At 43.5% G+C, this 19,077-nt stretch overlaps 1 protein-coding gene across 2 annotated transcripts in view; it reads left to right on the top strand.

Annotated features, from left to right (window-relative positions):
* The window catches only part of LOC310863436 (TGF-beta receptor type-2-like), a 39,598-nt gene extending 27,961 nt beyond the window's left edge, over positions 1–11,637 (top strand). For both annotated transcript variants that reach the window (XM_083771761.1, XM_083771762.1), the window contains exons 8-9: positions 7,017–7,141; positions 9,855–11,637. In XM_083771761.1, coding sequence (XP_083627887.1) covers positions 7,017–7,141; positions 9,855–10,055 — 326 coding nt within the window. In that variant the 3' untranslated portion in view covers positions 10,056–11,637. The remainder of the gene's footprint in view (positions 1–7,016; positions 7,142–9,854) is intronic.
* The last annotated feature ends 7,440 nt before the right edge of the window (positions 11,638–19,077 follow it).

Raw genomic sequence — 19,077 nt, 5'->3', positions numbered from 1 at the left:
GATCTGGCACATGCCGAGGCGCGCGTGCGTGTGTGTGTGTGTGTGTGTGTGTGTGTGTGTGTGTGTGTGTGTGTGTGTGTGTGTGTGTGTGTGTGTGTGTGTGTGTGTGTGTGTGTGTGTGTGTGTGTGTGTGTGTGTGTGTGTGTGTGTGTGTGTGTGTGTGTGTGTGTGTGTGTTTCATGATTACAGATGGCTTGCATTTACGGTCTTATTTTTCATCACCTGTTAATGAAGTCACCAGTGAAGTCAGACAGACACACACACACACACACACACACACACACACACACACAGACTGACAAAGAGACGACCATAGAGAGAGATAACAGAAAAGGGAATCCCTGAGAGAAAAAAATAAAATAAACAGAAAGAGGAAACACCGACATTAAGAAAGACAACGGACAGAGAGAGAGAGACTAAACACAAGGCAGACAGAAAGAGAGTGATTGAGAGCGCGCGGGGAGAGACGAGGAGAGGCCAATGTTCCTTTAACCCATTCTGACCTGAGATCAGATTCTAAAAATGTCTTCTACATCTTGACAGTTTTCATTCTGACCTGAGATCAGATTCTAAAAAAGTCTTCTATGTCAGTCGCTCTTTGATTTTTCAAAAATAGCAGACCTAGTGCTTGTAGATCTGCTATTTTTCAATAGCTAAAGCACGACATGATGCTAACACCAAAATGGGTTCCCGCCCCAAAATGGGTTAAATGTCTCCTGTATAATTTAGCCGCTCCAGATTTAGGAGTCGGGAAGAGACGTGGAGAGGGCGTTTCCCCCCGCAGGCGGGCGGGGTTATAAGACGGGAGGGGGGAGGGGGGCACAGACATGCTTTCAGTCCCCAGAGGAGAGAGAGAGAGAGGGATAGTAGAACGAGAGGTTAGCGCAGCTGCTGGCCAGATGTCAGCTAATCCAGTCCGCTGTGACTGGGTGGAGTGACTGTGTGCGTGCGTGCGAGCGTGTGTGTGTGTGCGCGCGCCTGTGTGTGTGCTGGTCTGTGACAAATGACTTAATGTGTGAACAACGCAAAACAAGTGTCGGAGCTATATCCAGGTCTAATTACAACCACGAGAGCCTCCCCGAGTCTCCGAAAAACACACACACACACACTACTAATGAATTAGCGAGTGCTCGTTAAAAAAAACACGGCGCAAGGTTGTCTCCTTCCACCATTTGGGGAAACAGAGATGTTTTGCGTTTTGCAACGCTCGGTTAATTATAACTAGCCGAATCTCTAATTGTCTTTGTTTGACGTGGGTTTACGCACGGCTGCAACCTTTTTTTATTTTTTTGTTTATTTTGACGGTATAGTGACTGAGAGAGAGGGCTTGGCTCACGGTAACAACTAGCCACAGTTCAGTCAGTGTACAAGTCACAGATTGAATACAAATATTTTGTAATTGATATTAAATGAGCAATAAAAAAAATTGGCATTAATTATGGCTAAATGCCATGTCGGAGAACGGGAAGGACGGGCGGGAAAGGATCAACATATGGAATGTCAGAACAGGTCGGCGCCATATATGGAGATCTAAGGGTTTTGAGGTCAGATGTACTGTATGTACAGTTGCTGGCCGGCTCCATATATGCAGATCTATAGGTGATGATAGAGGCGTGGGTGACTGACGGACAGACCGACGGACGATGCAGGTTTTCATCGTAAAGGCGACCTAGAGTTGCAAGTAACTAGATGACAATTACGTCATGCAGGGCACGGTGGCACAGTTGGTAGTGCTGTCAGCTAGAAGGTCCTGGGTTCAATTCCCGCTGGTGCTGGGGGCGTGTCCCCTCCTCCGCGTCATCAGTGCCCATACCCGAGGTGGGGGTTGGCGAAAGGGCCTTTCTGTGTGGAGTTTGCATGTTCTCCCCGTGTCCCCTAGGGTAGGTATACCCTCACAAAAACATGCAGTAATCCTGGTCTCTAAAACTACCTCCCCCTGGCCAGCCGGGGCGCCTGATGGAGGGGAAAGGAACTGTTCGGGAATAACGTGTTCCTTCCACGGCCAGGGAAATTCCCCCCCTGTCAGGTGAAAAGAAGCAGTTTGGACTCCTCATGCATAGAAGGAAGCATGAGGTAAGTCCGCTGCCCCCCCCCCCCCCAGGTTGGCAGAGGAAGTGTAGCGCCCAGGATTACATTAGATATAATAATTGGCTTGTAGGTCTGCTATTTTTTTTTTATCGAAGAACGACTGACATAGAAACATAGAAACTTTTTCAGAATACTGTCAGGATGTAGAAGACATTTTTTTGAATCTGAACTCGGGTCAGAATGGGTTAAAGCGTATACATAGTTGATTACGTCAACAAACTTTACGTAAAATATTTGGACCAGAAAAGGTGCATACTGAAGCCGTAGCTTCGGTATAAAACCATCTGATCCACGAGTCAAAAAATAAATGAGACTTTGTTTGAAGCATGCTTTTAGACAGGGTGGCGGACAGCAGACAGGACCACTTCCTGTACGTATGAAGGAGGAAACCAACGAGGGGCCATAATGCCTTCATAATAACGTGAGGTGGAGCAGTTTGGTAGATCTATAAAAGACATAACAGTCTGGAGCTATGGAAACATGACGGCTCTGCCAGGAACATACTTAAGACGATCGTCAAAAAGCTCCTGGCAGACTGAGCCGACAGGAATCCATTCAAGGATTCTTCTCCCCCTTAATCCACTAAGACTGGATATGCCGGTTCTACAAAATGTTCTAAATCATGACAGTTTTCTGATGGTACTAAATTGGGTGTGTCAGAGTAAAAATCTGTTTTAATTGTTGTAAATTCTACTCCCACTTAAAGGACAACTTTAGTTTTTTTTTCCAACCAAGGTTCATGTTTTAGGTTATTAGAGAAAGTATAAGATGACTTTTTCTTTTTTTCCATTTTCTGCTTTCTTTCGTTTTAGCGATTTTTAGCTATTTTTGACAGGGGGGCGGGGGCATTCGAACATGGGGCTAAATAGGTATTTTCTTACACAATTTTATAGCAATGTATTTTTTATTTTATTTACTATAGTCCTACTAGACCCCAGGAAATTACATCTGGCCACAAAATATCACAGGATCTACTAAATGTGAATGGGGGGGGGGGGTACCATTGGGGGCTGCCATACTGTGTTGCATGGCTCAACAGGTCAGTTTGTCATAAAATGTTGTAAAAAAGAAATACATATTTCGAATGCCCCCGCCTCCCTGTCAAAAGCAGCTAAAATCCCTAAAATGAAAGAAAGCAGCAAATGAAAGAAAAAATGAACACTCATCTTTTACTTTCTCTAATGACAACCTAAAACATGAACTGTGGTTGAAAAAAAAAAAGTTGTCCTTTAAGTGTACAGAGCACAGACACTCTTTTCTCACGCCTCTTCTAAGCCATGCTGTGTTCCACTTGTAGTATTGCTTCATGAAAATCTTGCCGTTCCGCCGTGTTTTAACCTTTGCAAACCAATGCATTCCTTCCTGTTTTCTCTGTTGCCTGTCCCTATTTCTAAATTTAATGCAAGGTCTTACTGCAAAACAAAAATCTAAAAAAACCTATCCTTCCTTGGACCAATGTTGACATAATTCCATTTTTGGAAAATACCCACTTGTGTTTTATATATGCCGCAACGTGTGCATGTGTGAGCAGATAACTGCGATCCATTGTTTTGGAGTGAGCTTCTAAACAAGATTTCACAAACTGTTTGCAGAATGGGGGTTTGTAGTTGTGCAATGTGGTCATTACGTTCCCTCTGGACTGTCAAACAGAAATGAAACATCTGTCTGCCGTGTTCTAAATATTGACTGAGAGGGGGCGGACACCGTGTATTTTAACTTCAAACGCTGAAACCTGATCCTTAGCTATGCAAAAATGCACGACGAAAAGGAAAAAAGACAAAACGGGAAGTTTCAGCCTTTTTAGTTTGACAGTCCTGCTGCATTAGCTTCAAACGCTGAAACCTGATCCTTGCTATACAAAAATGCATTAAAAAAAAGGACAGAACGGGAAGTTTCAGTGTCCACTATACGACACTATATCCAACGATTCCTGTCTGTGAGAGCTCCATGGCTTCCTGTGAGCCTCTCAGCAGTGCACTGCTGGCTTCTGCAATTTTCTCTCAACGCCGAGAAGTCATTCTCCCACGGGGGGCGCGCGCGCATCTGATCTCCGGGCCACTTCCTCCCATGTGATCACTGATAGTTTAAGCTTGAAATCTGTGCGTTACAGCACAGCAGTCATTGGCATAGATTTCAAGCATTTGTTCTCTTTAATGATGGATGTAACAGATGTATTTGGTAGCTGGATACTTGACATTCACAAGAGGATCCGTTTCTTAATGATCGCGCCTTTGCCCTCAAACAACCCTCCTTCCCCTTGACTCTGCATGTCTCTGGCTGGGACTAATTCTCCTCTCACTGTTGAGTAGGTTTCAATATTGAGTGATTGTGCTGCTTCTAATTCACAGCCCCCTATCACTCAGGGCTTTAATCACAGTAAATCAGCTGGAACAAAAGTTGAGTTTGACTTAAAAAACCCTTCTCACACTCTCACAACCCCAACCGTCAGACCCCACCCTTCCCTCTCCCGTTTATCTGCCTGGGATCCCTGCTGAATTAACCGCTGTTCTTTTATACAAGAAGCTTCTATATTGCTTCAAAAGGAAATATGAGTCTGATTTGTTGTTCTTAGCCAGGACTAGGAAAGATTAAATCAACGTAAAGATGAATATTCTTCGGAAACTCTTGACCCCCCCCCCTGAGTTCCCAGACGCTGTGCTCCGCTGCCGGTGCTTTGAAACGTTGCCATTTGCGGGTTGCCATGTTGGCTGGGTTACACTTGAGCCAACTGCTCGGTGTTGTCTCTGACGAGCACTCTTGGAACGCTGGTTGTGTGTGGAAGGAGAGTTGACGCTCAGCCCAGTGCTCTGTTGACTGTTGGTGAGATGCTTTAACCCATTTAGGCCTGACGTCGAAATAAAAAATAAAAAATCTTTTTAAAATGTATTTTTTCTGAAAAACCTCATGTTTCTATATGGGTGGTTCTCAATATTTCATGTCAAGGACCCAATATGCCGCCGACCCCCATCTGAAAATGTGTTGTTCCAGGGACCTTCCAGCAAAGATTAAAGTTTAAAAGCTGAAACTCTGAAGGAATATATATATACATTTTCACGATTTTTCAAAAATAGCTGACCTACAAGCTCATAGCGCGCGAGTGGCGCGCTATGAGCTTGTAGATCTGCTATTTTTCAATAGCTAAAGTATAACGATGCTTTAAAACACCAAAAGGGGTCCCCGCCCAGAATGGATTAAACACGCTGACAATGAAGGCAAAAATTAGATCATATCCAATTGTTTCTCCTTCGCAGGTCTCCACCTTAGAGTATATATGAATAGAGAAGGCACCCAGAGGAAATCTTGAGGCGAAATGGACATAGTGGCCGAATGAAGGTATTGCAGCCTGGCCCCAAACACATGAACGCGCTGTCCGTTGACTATCATTGTACACGTTCACGACGGACGATCGTGCGCGTTCAACGGCAGCGCGTTCATGTGTTTGGGGCCACTCACCATTGCAATCCGTCCCAGAATGCACTCTGTTCCTACCAGGAAGGAGGAGTGAAATCGTCTCATGCGCTTTTGAGCAACTTAATGCAAGTGGATGGGAGGAGAACTCGGGTGTCTTCTCTATAGATATATATACTCTATGGTCTCCACCCTCATGGCCTTGACGCATGATTTCTTCAGCCATGCTGTATATGTTCCGCTGCTGTTACGGTTTACCACCTGCAGTCTAGCCCTATAGGGTTAGCTGTATAATGTGTATATTAGAAAATACATAGTTGACTGCTGAAGTGCTATGTGATGATTTAATCGTGTGTGTGTGTGTGTGTGTGTGTGTGTGTGTGTGTGTGTGTGTGTGTGTGTGTGTGTGTGTGTGTGTGTGTGTGTGTGTGTGTGTGTGTGTGTGTGTGTTTTCCTCGGGTGTGTGATTGCATACTGTGTGTATATTCTAATCTACACCTGCTGCAACAGACACCAAATGCATTCTCTCTCTCTCCTCGGCTGCCCCTTAGATCATTTTCAGTAATGGTAATATTTATGGATTATTATATTGTACTGTATATCGTTGCTGTCGGGCAGATACGTTGTCTCTTTCTCCGGCACAAAGGTATAGCTCTACAAGCTCACATCAAAGTCACAAACAAAAGTGGAAATGCAAATTTGGAACTGAAGAATGAAGCCGATGGGAGGGATTTTACAAAGTAGGGTGTTGCAGATGACATATCGCGCGTATACGACCAAATCAGTTGAGCTGTTCCTGAGGCCAATTTCCATAAAAAAAAACATATATGATGAGAAAGCCTGATTGTTAAAAATGTGCGTATTTGTGGGGATAGAAAACACATAGGGGAGCGCAAAAAAAAGTTGAATTCCATGTTGTTAATATATTTTTTATCCCATGATTTTGTAACCCATTTTTCACCCCTGTGTCAATCATCTAATGTGATCCTGGGCTCTACACACCCTCCACCAACCTAGTTCCCATATATGGGGGACAAGGGGAGAGCGACGGACTTGAACTCATGCTTCCTTCATTCCTGAGTGTCCAAGTTGCTCCTTTACACCTGACAGGGGGGAGTTTCCCTGGTTGGACGTAGCGCGTGGAAGGAACACGTTATTCCAACCAGTTCCTTTCCCCTCCATCAGGCGCCCTGGCTGGCCAGGGGGAGGCAGTTTAGTGACCAGGATTACTGCATGTTTGTGAGGGTACCTACCCTAGGGGACACGGGGAGAACATGCAAACTCCACACAGAAAGGCCCTTTCGCCAACCCCGCCTCAGGTATGGGCACTGATGACGCAGAGGAGGAAACACGCCGCCAGCGCCCACAGGGTCCCCAGCGGGAATCGAACCCAGGACCTTCTAGCTGTGAGGCGACAGCACTACCACTGTGCCACCGTGTCCCCTGAATTCCATGTTGTAGGACCTTTTTAAAACAAAGGCTTTTAAAAGGCGTATGTGTACATGTGTTCTTGCTTCCAGAGGTGAAGGAGTATGAGCCTCCCTTCGGCAGGATCAGAGAACATCCCTGTGTGGAGAGCATGAAGGACAGCGTTCTCCGAGACAGAGGCCGACCTGACATACCCAACAGCTGGATCAACCACCCAGTAAGACCTCCTCTATCAATCATACTCGTACTCATCATCATACTATCATTCAGTCAATGTCTGTCTGTCTGTCTGTCTGTCTGTCTGTCTGTCTGTCAGAAACACCGCCGTATCTCCTCACCGCCTGCACCAATCGCTTCCACTTTTCACACGGGCTATTGACCATAATAATATGGAGGTCTTAACGAAGCCCTTTTTTCCAATTTAACAAATTATAAATGAATAATGAATTTATTAGTGAATAAAAAAATGCGACAACGCACCCAGGGCGCAGTACCCCCCCGCGGCCACAAGGGGGGGGGGGGGGGCAATATCTCCCAACGGGTAAGGGCTAGTAATTATAATAATAACATATATTAACCTGTATAGGCCTCTGGTGGGCCGTGAGCAGTGATGTAAAAAAATACAGTACAATACAGCAATATAGAAGCACTCCGTTACAAGTAAATGTACTCAAGTAAATGTACTCAAAATGTACTTGAGTAAAAGTACAAAGTATTGACATCAAAATGCACTTAAAGGACCACTTCACCACTTTTCAACCTATCTTCATATAATGGGTCCTCACTAATAATCATGATAAAATGGCACGATTTTTCTCTACTCAGTCTGTGTCTCATAGGAGGGCTGTGGGCAGTTTAGAAACCGTCTTCCAGTGACATCATCATTAGAAAGCCTGCGGTTCCTATTAGCTTGTATTCCCCATCGATGTCACTGGAAGACGGTTTCTGAACTGCCCACAGCCCTCCTATGAGACACAGACCGAGTAGAAAAAAATTGCGCCATTTTTTCATATGAAGATAGGTTGAAAAGTGGTGAAGTGGTCCATGCACTGCAAGTGCATTTTGATGTCAATACTTTGTACTTTTACTCAAGTACATTTTTCATAAGTAAAAAGTACTAATTATGCAGAATGTAGCCTCTGTACCCAGGCTTTTATTTATTTCTTCCCGCATTCGAGTCAAAAATAAAAGCCTGGGGAAACCCATTGGAAAGTCCGGCATAGGAAGCCCACTTCCTTCTACGGATCTTGAAGCCACACTTTGTACTGTGTCGTAAGACTGTGTCGAAAATAGACAATCTGTAAGCTCACAATGAGTCGCTGACGCGACACGTGGGCTTATCCACACTTTTCCTGGGCTGTGTGTGCTCCAGTTCCTGTCGATTTGATCCAATGAAAGCCAATGAAACTGGTCAGATGACCAATGAAATCAACAGGAACTGGAGCACACACAGCCCAGGAAAAGTGTGGATAGATCCTTCTATTTTCCGTGTGCGACACAGTCGTACGACGGAGCATAAATAATTGGGAATTGCTTTGAATGTTTTTTGGTGCTTGTGAAGTCGAGACCCACTATTTTGATTCATTGGGTGGTTTTTGAAGTAAATGCTGGCAAAGTGTGATGCAATACAAACAATCTAATGGAAAAAGCACAATAAAACCTGCATACACTCCAACGGCATTGTGTCAAGGAACACCAGTGGAAAATGAAAGTAAATAGAAATGTGCTCCGAATAAATGAAAGGGTAAAAACGAATGTGCAATTACATAAAGCCTTACTGTAACAGGTGTCTTGATGCACTGCCTGACCTACAGTATCGTACAGGGAGGACAAAAAATTGATTTATTTTGTAATTACAGTTACTGTGGATGTGCTGTTTTAAGTCTTAAATTGAAAATCTAAAAAAAGAAATCACACTCGTGTGACGTGAGGTGCGCGCTTATCATCATACATGATCATCGTACGTACGATCGCACAAAGCTGGGTATAGGAGGGGCTAGCGCCCCTCAAAAAATCCCAGTGAGAAATATACAGTTGCAAGATACCCGAGACTGAAATTGGTTCAATTTCTCATCCTAACCGATGTTTTGAACGTCTAAAAGTGTTTTAAATTGAATGTAAGACAGACAGACACACACACATACACACACACACATACACACACACACACACACGCGCGCGCACGCGCACGCGCACGCGCACACACACACACACACAACTAAATTAAACCTAAGCTATGGTGACTAGACTAAATATACTGACAATTTCGTCAACAAATAAAAACTAGACTAAAATGTTAGGAAGGACTAGTGGACAAGAGATTCAGTACAAGTAAAACACACAATTAATTTTACACTTGGTTGCATGCTGAATATAGCCGGTCTACAAGCTCACAACTCGTTGCAGCGCGACGCATTGTGAGCTTGTAGATCGGCTATTTTCAGCAAGTGTAAAAGCAGCCATTACGACGGCATCAAGGCACCGCCAAAATTCACGTTATAGTCGACCAAATCAAATGTAGACTTAAGTTGACTAAAACTAGACTAACACTAAAACATTTCAGCTGACTATGAAATGTGACTAAAACTAAATGAAAACTATTGTCGACCAAATCAACTGTAGACTTATAGTCGACTAAAACTAGACTAACACTAAAACATTTCAGCTGACTATGAAATGTGACTAAAACTAAATGAAAACTATTGTCGACCAAATCAACTGTAGACTTATAGTCGACTAAAACTAGACTAACACTAAAACATTTCAGCTGACTATGAAATGTGACTATAACTAAATGAAAACTATTGTCGACCAAATCAGCTGTAGACTTATAGTCGACTAAAACTAGACTAACACTAAAACATTTCAGCTGACTATGAAATGTGACTAAAACTAGACTATGACTAAAAGTCTCGCTCCACCTCTCGCAGGGCGTGCAGATCCTGTGCGCCACCATCGACGAGTGCTGGGACCACGACCCCGAGGCTCGCCTGACGGCCCAGTGCGTCGCCGAGCGCTTCAACGACATGGAGCACCTGGACAAGCTGTCGGCGCACTCCTCGGACAGCTCCGAGGAGAAGGTCCCGGAGGAGCCGGAGGACATCTCCTCGTCCACCGTGGACGAGAAGTGAAGAGCAGTGTGGAGGACATCAGGGGGAGATTCCGTGAAGGAGGACACTTTTGGAAGAAAATAGCAGATCTACAAGCTCTCAACGCGCCGCGCTGCGCCGCGTCGAGAGCTTGTGGATCGGCTATTTTCCCGGTGCGACCCCCCCCCCCGTCGCACGTCGTGGATGAATGTGGATTTTCTAAACGTGTTCTTTCAACGCAAAATGCCGTGTTCCAGATCAGGAGAGATCCTCCTCCATGCAATCCTCAGGCAATGGAAAGGAGCGGAGGGGCCATTATGCATTTCTCTCACCATACTAAACGCTGCCATCCGTGGTCTTGGAGAGGGCAGTTGTTTTACAGACCGGTAAAAAGGGGCAAAGGGCTGAAGCCCCCTTTGATGTCTATGTGTGTGCTGCTGGTGCCTGGTTGAAGAGCAGTAGAGTGTGCAACAGCTGCAACGCTGCTGCCCCCCTCTGGGCTATCTCATGAACTGCAACCAAGACAAATGTGTGTGTGTGTGTGTGTGTGTGTGTGTGTGTGTGTGTGTGTGTGTGTGTGTGTGTGTGTGTGTGTGTGTGTGTGTGTGTGTGTGTGTGTGTGTGTGTGTGTGTGTGTGTGTGTGTGTGTGTGTGTGTGTGTGTGTGTGTGTGCGCGTGCGTGTGCGTGTGCGTGCGTGCGTGCGTGCGTGCGTGCTCTTTGCTCAGGAATGCCTAAATTACCAGGGGATGGACTTTACTTTTACCCTTTTCCTTTTTTTTAAAGTGCCCCAAAGACCAGAATGAAGCCATACATGACCAGGGAGAAAGAATTACACTATAAAGCCTTAATTGCAACTAAGTACTGTTTTGCACTTTATCTGTGTATATATATATATATATATATCAAATTATAAATAATGTATATTATTGAATGCGACAAAGTAACGCAGGAAATGGGAAATACGAGGGACCAAGTTGTTGTTTTTTTTATACCAAAGAACTTAAGGGAGAAATGGGAACGTGTTAGAGAGGCAGGGGCTGAAATCCCCGTAAGAGGGCACTTTTGGACAAACACAGCAGATCTACAAGCTCTCGACGTGTCGCGCTGCGGCGCCTTGAGAGCTTGCATCTATTTTCAGGGGGCGCAGCCCCGCACTCTTTTATCTACTGGAGACGCGGCCGGTTGTACGACATGGATTTTCCAAACAAATGATTAGTTCAACGCAACGTGCTGCGTTATACAAGTTCAGGAGATCTCCTTGAACGCTGCCTTCCAGTATCTGGCATGGAAAAGGGAGGGGCATTTGGCATTTATTTTCACCATAGTAAATGCTGCATCCGTGGTTCTGGAGAGGGCAGTTGTTTTACAAACATGTAAAAGGGCAGGGGGCTCAAGCTCTGTGTGTGGAGGATGTGCCTGAATGGGAGAGTTGCGTCAGACTGTAACGTATACTATGCATTTGGCCAGGTAATCGACCGGCTGCTTCAGAGTTGTCTTTAAATGGATGACTTGAGGAAACCAGGTGACAACGCTATGTGCAAGAATCAAGGTTTAGGATTGATTTCTGCTGGCGTGAAATGAAAATGACCCCGAGCGTGGAAACGGAAGGTGTGGGGGGGGAAAGCAATCGGAAGCAATAAGCGGAGAGGAACGCTGGAGCATAATAAAGACAGTGAAGTCAGCCTTGAAAGGGAAAAAGGGAATACTATATGTGTATATATATTACTCTGAGAACTTAGAGCTATAAAAGATATTAGAGTCTATTTAAATGAAAATGAGAGATATATCATTACTAAATGACTCAGAACTGGAAGTCCATTAAGGTCCAGCTTGTCTGCCTTGAATGCTGGACGTCTTCATAGACGTTTTTATGACAGAACAGGGAGTTTTTCCTTCCTTTCTCATTAAAGATTTTTTTTTTAATCCTTTGTATATAAATGTTCAAAGCCATAATTAAAAGAGGTTCAGTATTCAATTTATTATGGCTTTCCTTTGTGGTGATTTTTCCCCTTTTTTTAATTTTGTTTATCAGCTTCACCATTTGTTTTATTGCTCATCTTAACCTCAACTGACCTCAAGTCGGAAAGAGAGAGACATTCTGGAATCCTCATTCCAGAATGGTACCGTAGTGGCAGATGTATTGATTCCTCTTCTGAACTTGGTCTAATTGGAAGCTGTGGTGAAAGCAGGCATTTGGCGTCTTTATAATCCTTGTACTTTATACCAATAGAGCGTCGCAGTCCCGCCCCCTTTCATGACGACGCCAGGCCCAGGAAATGATTCCCAATGCATTTTTCCCAACGACATTTCAAAAGGTATTTATTTTAAAGACGGTTACGCCACGGACAAAGCCAACTCGATTCGTGACAACTCATGGACCAAACAAATAATTACAAGTAAGACGCGAGAACGCGGGAAGCGAACGCAGATCGTAAATTGCAATAACAATTAGAATAAATTACGAATTAGTGAGAAGTGTGTGGTACTGTGAAATTAGTGAAAACAGGGCCGCCACGAGAAGGCTCAGCACCGCTAACCCCATAATATATATATATATATATATATATATATATATATATATATTTTATTTTTTTAGTTTTTTTTTATTTTATTGTTGTTTTAAAGCAGTAACAGACTGTTCCGTTAGGACTGTGACTACTTAGCTAACGTTAGTCCATACACACACTAGTACACATAGCCTAGTTACAGACAGTGTCGTTGTTAAGCAGTGGCGGGTGGTGTAACAGCGGGACACACAGACATTCAGCCCTTGCTGTCTAGCTGCGCCCTCTGGTGTGTCGTTGTTGAGCAGCAGTAAACAGGACTGTGACTGCTTAGCTAACGTTAGCCCATATGCACACACTAGTACACATAGCCTAGTTACAGACAGTGTCGTTGTGACAGTATTATTTTTATGTTGGGCCTAGTACAGCAAGTTACAGACAGTGTCGTTGTTAAGCAGCGGCGGGTGGTGTAACAGCGAGCAAGTTACAGACAGTGTCGTTGTTAAGCAGCGGCGGGTGGTGTAACAGCGGGACACACAGACATTCAGTGTCGTTGTTAAGCAGCGGCGGGTGGTGTAACAGCGGGACACACAGACATTCAGCCCTTGCTGTCTAGCTGCGTCAGCCCTTGCTGTCTAGCTGCGCCCTCTGGTGGCGGGCGGGTGGTGTAACAGCGTGACACACAGACATTCAGCCCTTGCTGTCATACTAAGTGGCTCACTGCGTTCGCAACAAAGAAGAAAAACATCAAAAAAGCGTATTTTCTTTCTCTTTCTAATTATTTGTTCGGCCCAAAAAATTGTGTTTAAATACTTTTTGAAATGTCCATGAGGAAAATGAACGGAGAATAATTTCCTGGGCCCTGGTAGGGGGGGCGGGACTTCGACGCTCTATAGAGCACCGAAGTCTGACGTCAATATCGGTAGAGGGCGCAAATCCACAGGTTCATGTACTTTTTATTTGCATTATAATCCCCATAGGGGGATTTTAGATCGCCTCACCCCCGGCCATTTCACTCATATGGATATGAAGAATCAACTGACTGAGAGAAAACGCTCGATTTTTCCCTAGAAACAGACCGTATCATATATGAGTGACTGACTGTTGCAAACGATACAGAAGACACCTTCCTGACAATAACGCAGAGACAGCTTGTTTATTTTTGGACCACAACACGATTTTAAGATGAGCCCATGTTATTCTCCATAGAGAAATCACTTCCACGAACCAGGGGGAATCGAAGGGATGAGCCAGTTACGTCAGGATTTCGGCGCTCTATAGTTGTGGTGAATAGGCTGTGTGTGTGTGAGCACTAACTTAATGTCTGACTCCATGTGTGCAATTGGTCGGTCAAAACGAATAACGAATAATGCCGTAGTAGACATAGCAGGCCTATTTTGTAAAGCCATACATTTGGAGTTGGCAGGTGAAAAGCGTTGAGTTGTTTTCAAGCTCACTTCAAGCCGCTCAGTCAAAACTGGTTTCAGGTCAGACTCATTCAGTCAAAACGTATTAACCCATTCTGACCTGAGATCAGATTCTAAAAAAATGTCTTCTACATCCTGACAGTTTTCTGAAAAAGCCCCGTTTCCGTGTCAGTGGTTCTTCGATTTTTCAAGAAATAGCAGACCTACAAGCTCGTAGCGCGCCACTCGGTGGCACGCTATGAGCTTGTAGGTCTGCTATTTTTCAATGGCTAAAGCACAACGTGATGCTAACACCAAAAGGGGTTCCCGCCCCAAAACGTATTAACTACGGCTCCCATTTGCACAGCATTTGCCGAGCTGAAAATGCATGAATACATTTTTTACTTGCAGCAAATGTGCTTTGGGCTGTGCTGTGAAAGTGACTAATCAGCAGTAGTGAGTTGAGCTGTTGTTGTCTCTCAGGAAGATCTCCACGGTTTACACGGCTCTCATTTCCATAATGGAGCCGGCGGTATGCCGGCAAGTGTGTGTGGGCTGCATTGCAGGTGAACATCGGCTATATACACCGATGACCAAAATGATTAACTATGTTTCATTACAAAGGCATTATCGCTGGCGTGTCAAAGGCAGCATTACTCTTCATTTTTTTCTCACTCCAATAACCGTGATACCAATTTTCCACAGGCAAGTATAAGTCAAATTGTCTAAAGAAAGATAAATAACAACAATGCAAGGCCTCTAAATGGCCCGAGGAAGCGGTTCCTTGTATCGACGATAGCATTTGTTACTGTCAGAATGAAGAAGATAATGTCTTGGTTTTGCTGCCAAATTCAAAGTAGCTTTAGCTGCATGGGTCACTGTATGTTTCGGTGTTCGATCCATACACAGGATGAGAAGAAAACACATTTGGGTTAACTATGTGTAAACAATTCCTTGACAGTGAATTAATCATGTAGCATGCTCAATTAGCCGTTTGTGAATATTACCCTCTATTCAAGTTGATGAAATATATTGCGTTTCTGCTGAAAAGGAACTCGGCCAATCAAGTTAGTTTAGCTCAGTCAATCAATCAAGTAGCCTATATAGGCTGATTTTCGTGAATGATTTTCGTCATTTAGCGTCTGCTAAATGCCTACATTGTAATTCATGCTCTGCATTTAAAACCATCCTAACTTTCCTATCTAGGCACCTCCAATCCTCCTGACATTGTTGCACTGTCCTTGAGCAATCGAAAAAACAAAATAAAACACTGTCTCCGGCGCTCAGCCAAACTGCGATACGTGTGAGGACTACGTATCGGCCTATACTCTAGATGCGAGGGCCGCTATGCGGCCCGAACCTCTATAGTATTAATATTGTCTTAATAATAATAATTAGAACTGCACTCTGTCGAGTGCATACTTGCTTGTTGCACACTAGTAGGTCATAAATGGTCTACTAGTGCGCAAGCAGAGCGCGCAAGTACGGTCGACCGCTACAAACCTCAGCTTCTCTGTCTATAAAATAAATACAGTTTTATCGATTTAGAATTATTCTGGATCCCTTTTTAGTTCCTCAAAGAAACATAAATCATTATCAGATGAAAAAAAAGGTATATAAACTGAAATAAAATATGTTATCACGTATACAGTATAATTATTTAATTTATTTTAAATTGTCAATTGCTTTAAATTTACTTAATCTTGGACTATAGTGATATTAATACTAAATGCCTCTGTGTATATGTACTGTAGGCCTATACAGTCCTGGGCGAAACTAGTACTTGCGCGCTCTGCTTGCGCAAGTAATAATAAATATTGTGATGTCCTGGGCTATTGGAGGCAGAGAGAGTTCTCCCAGCATGCCCCAGGGCAAATCGGTCACGTGTTTGTTTTTATATTATCTCCGTCAGGCCCATACATATACAGCCAAAGGCCGGAGACTGTCTTGGATGGTTATGATAGAAATTCTGAGTGAAAACCCAACTCCAAACACAGTAACATCCTTGTAATTCAGAGGGTCACACGCTGATGAATGATGGCCCCACACGTTTCTCACACTCTCAGACTTCCTCCTCTTTTAGTATACCAGCCCTCTCTCAGAACCTGCTATAGGTTGACTATACTGTTGATTGACACCTGGCTTCCAGTGTCCATGTGCTTGCTGTGAGTGCAACATGTATGATAATGTACAATACAATGAACCAGTGGATATTAGCGGACCTTGCCATTAGCCAACTGGTGAGTTTCAACCCGCAGCACGGGTTAGTTGTAACCGGCAGGCAGCAGCACAACTACAGTGATGCCTTTCGGACTGCTGAGGCCTGAGGAGATCACTTCAGCACCATGGACCATGCACCATGGCCAGGGGAGGTACGTGTCTGTGTCTGTGTGCGATGACATCTGTGGTCTGATCAGCCATGGACTTGTTAAAGGCCTACGGGCAGGGCTGTCAACACTCTTGAATCAGCCATGGACTTTTTTAGGTAGGTAGAGTAGTGGGGCGAGATGGAAAAGGGGCGAGCGTACCTGTTACCGCATCACGACCATGGACCGTGCACCCTCCACAGGGAAATGAAGTTTATACTCTCGTAGATTTAATTGAAAATGTAAACATTTATAAAAATACATCTACAAGAGTAAATATTAGCCAAGCGTCCTGTCTATCTCATAAGGTGCTCATACAAGTTGTGTTGTTGACTGTTGTTGTGTTTTATACATTTATATTACCTCCCCCACGTTGCCTTTGTTAACTTTCCCCTAAAGGAGTGGTTCTCAACCAGTGGTACTTGAGGGCGTTCCAAGTGGTCCCCAGCTACACGATGGAGAGTTGGTAACCAAATCGACCCTTATAGATCTATAACTCTATTTGGTTTAATTTTACACTAGTTAAATGCCAACAAACATCTGCATTTAGTTATATTCACAATGTTTAGAAGAATAAGTTGATCAACGTTTACCTGTTATCTCTCTTAATGGTACCAACATCAATACAGCGTGGAAATGTGGACATATTCTTTAGTTTTGGGTGTCTATAAGGCTAAATCTCATTGAATGGTGGTCCGTGGCTCAAATGCAGAATCAATGAAATTAAAGGTTGGAAAAACCACTGCCCTAAATCAATAGTATTGTGATTTATTTATTACAGTATTTTGCACCCAAACTCACTGACATTGTAGTCGGTGTCACTCGGCGCCCAAAAAGGACTCTTATTAATGGGCCAGCCGTGCTGTATCGGAAGTGACATCTGAAGAGGGTGAGATTCTTACTCCTGGTGGCTCACTGCCTTCGGTCCAACGTGCTAATGGCTCTGTGAGGCAGTGTTGTTTTTGGCAGCAAATTTAGATTTTAGTTTTAATATAGTCTTTTGAATAGTTTTCATTTAGTTTTAGTCACATTTTAGTCACCTGGAATGTGTTTAGTGTTAGTCTAGTTTTAGTCGACTAAATGTCATGAGATTTTAGTCGACTAAATCTACAGTTGATTCAGTCGACTAAAATGTATTTTGGTGGGCATTGATGCCGTCGTAAGGACTGTTTTTACACTTGCTGAAAATAGCCGAACTACAAGCTGTTGTGCGCTTGTAGATCGGCTATTTTCAGCATGCAACCAAGTGTAAAATGACTTCTACTGGATGTCTTGTCCACTAGTCCCTTCCTAACATTTTAGTCTGTTTTTTGTTTTTTTTTACGAAATTGTCAGTATATTTAGTCTTAGTTTTAGTCATCGTAGCACAGTTTTCATTGACATCTGTGGTCTGATCAGCCATGGACTTGTTAAAGGCCTACGGGCAGGGCTGTCAACACTCTTGAATCAGCCATGGACTTTTTTAGGTAGGTAGAGTAGTGGGGCGAGATGGAAAAGGGGCGAGCGTACCTGTTACCGCATCACGACCATGGACCGTGCACCCTCCACAGGGAAATGAAGTTTATACTCTCGTAGATTTAATTGAAAATTTAAACATTTATAAAAATACATCTACAAGAGTAAATATTAGCCAAGCGTCCTGTCTATCTCATAAGGTGCTCATACAAGTTGTGTTGTTGACTGTTGTTGTGTTTTATACATTTATATTACCTCCCCCACGTTGCCTTTGTTAACTTTCCCCTAAAGGAGTGGTTCTCAACCAGTGGTACTTGAGGGCGTTCCAAGTGGTCCCCAGCTACACGATGGAGAGTTGGTAACCAAATCGACCCTTATAGATCTATAACTCTATTTGGTTTAATTTTACACTAGTTAAATGCCAACAAACATCTGCATTTAGTTATATTCACAATGTTTAGAAGAATAAGTTGATCAACGTTTACCTGTTATCTCTCTTAATGGTACCAACATCAATACAGCGTGGAAATGTGGACATATTCTTTAGTTTTGGGTGTCTATAAGGCTAAATCTCATTGAATGGTGGTCCGTGGCTCAAATGCAGAATCAATGAAATTAAAGGTTGGAAAAACCACTGCCCTAAATCAATAGTATTGTGATTTATTTATTACAGTATTTTGCACCCAAACTCACTGACATTGTAGTCGGTGTCACTCGGCGCCCAAAAAGGACTCTTATTAATGGGCCAGCCGTGCTGTATCGGAAGTGACATCTGAAGAGGGTGAGATTCTTACTCCTGGTGGCTCACTGCCTTCGGTCCAACGTGCTAATGGCTCTGTGAGGCAGTGTTGTTTTTGGCAGCAAATTTAGATTTTAGTTTTAATATAGTCTTTTGAATAGTTTTCATTTAGTTTTAGTCACATTTTAGTCACCTGGAATGTGTTTAGTGTTAGTCTAGTTTTAGTCGACTAAATGTCATGAGATTTTAGTCGACTAAATCTACAGTTGATTCAGTCGACTAAAATGTATTTTGGTGGGCATTGATGCCGTCGTAAGGACTGTTTTTACACTTGCTGAAAATAGCCGAACTACAAGCTGTTGTGCGCTTGTAGATCGGCTATTTTCAGCATGCAACCAAGTGTAAAATGACTTATACTGGATGTCTTGTCCACTAGTCCCTTCCTAACATTTTAGTCTGTTTTTTGTTTTTTTTTACGAAATTGTCAGTATATTTAGTCTTAGTTTTAGTCATCGTAGCACAGTTTTCATTGACATCTGTGGTCTGATCAGCCATGGACTTGTTAAAGGCCTACGGGCAGGGCTGTCAACACT

This window comes from Protomyctophum parallelum (genome assembly GCF_964188405.1).
Source record: "Protomyctophum parallelum genome assembly, chromosome: 1".
NCBI classification, from domain to species: Eukaryota; Metazoa; Chordata; class Actinopteri; order Myctophiformes; family Myctophidae; genus Protomyctophum; species Protomyctophum parallelum.
Note: the sequence above shows the minus strand (reverse complement) of the source record. Positions and strands in the feature narration are given on the sequence as shown.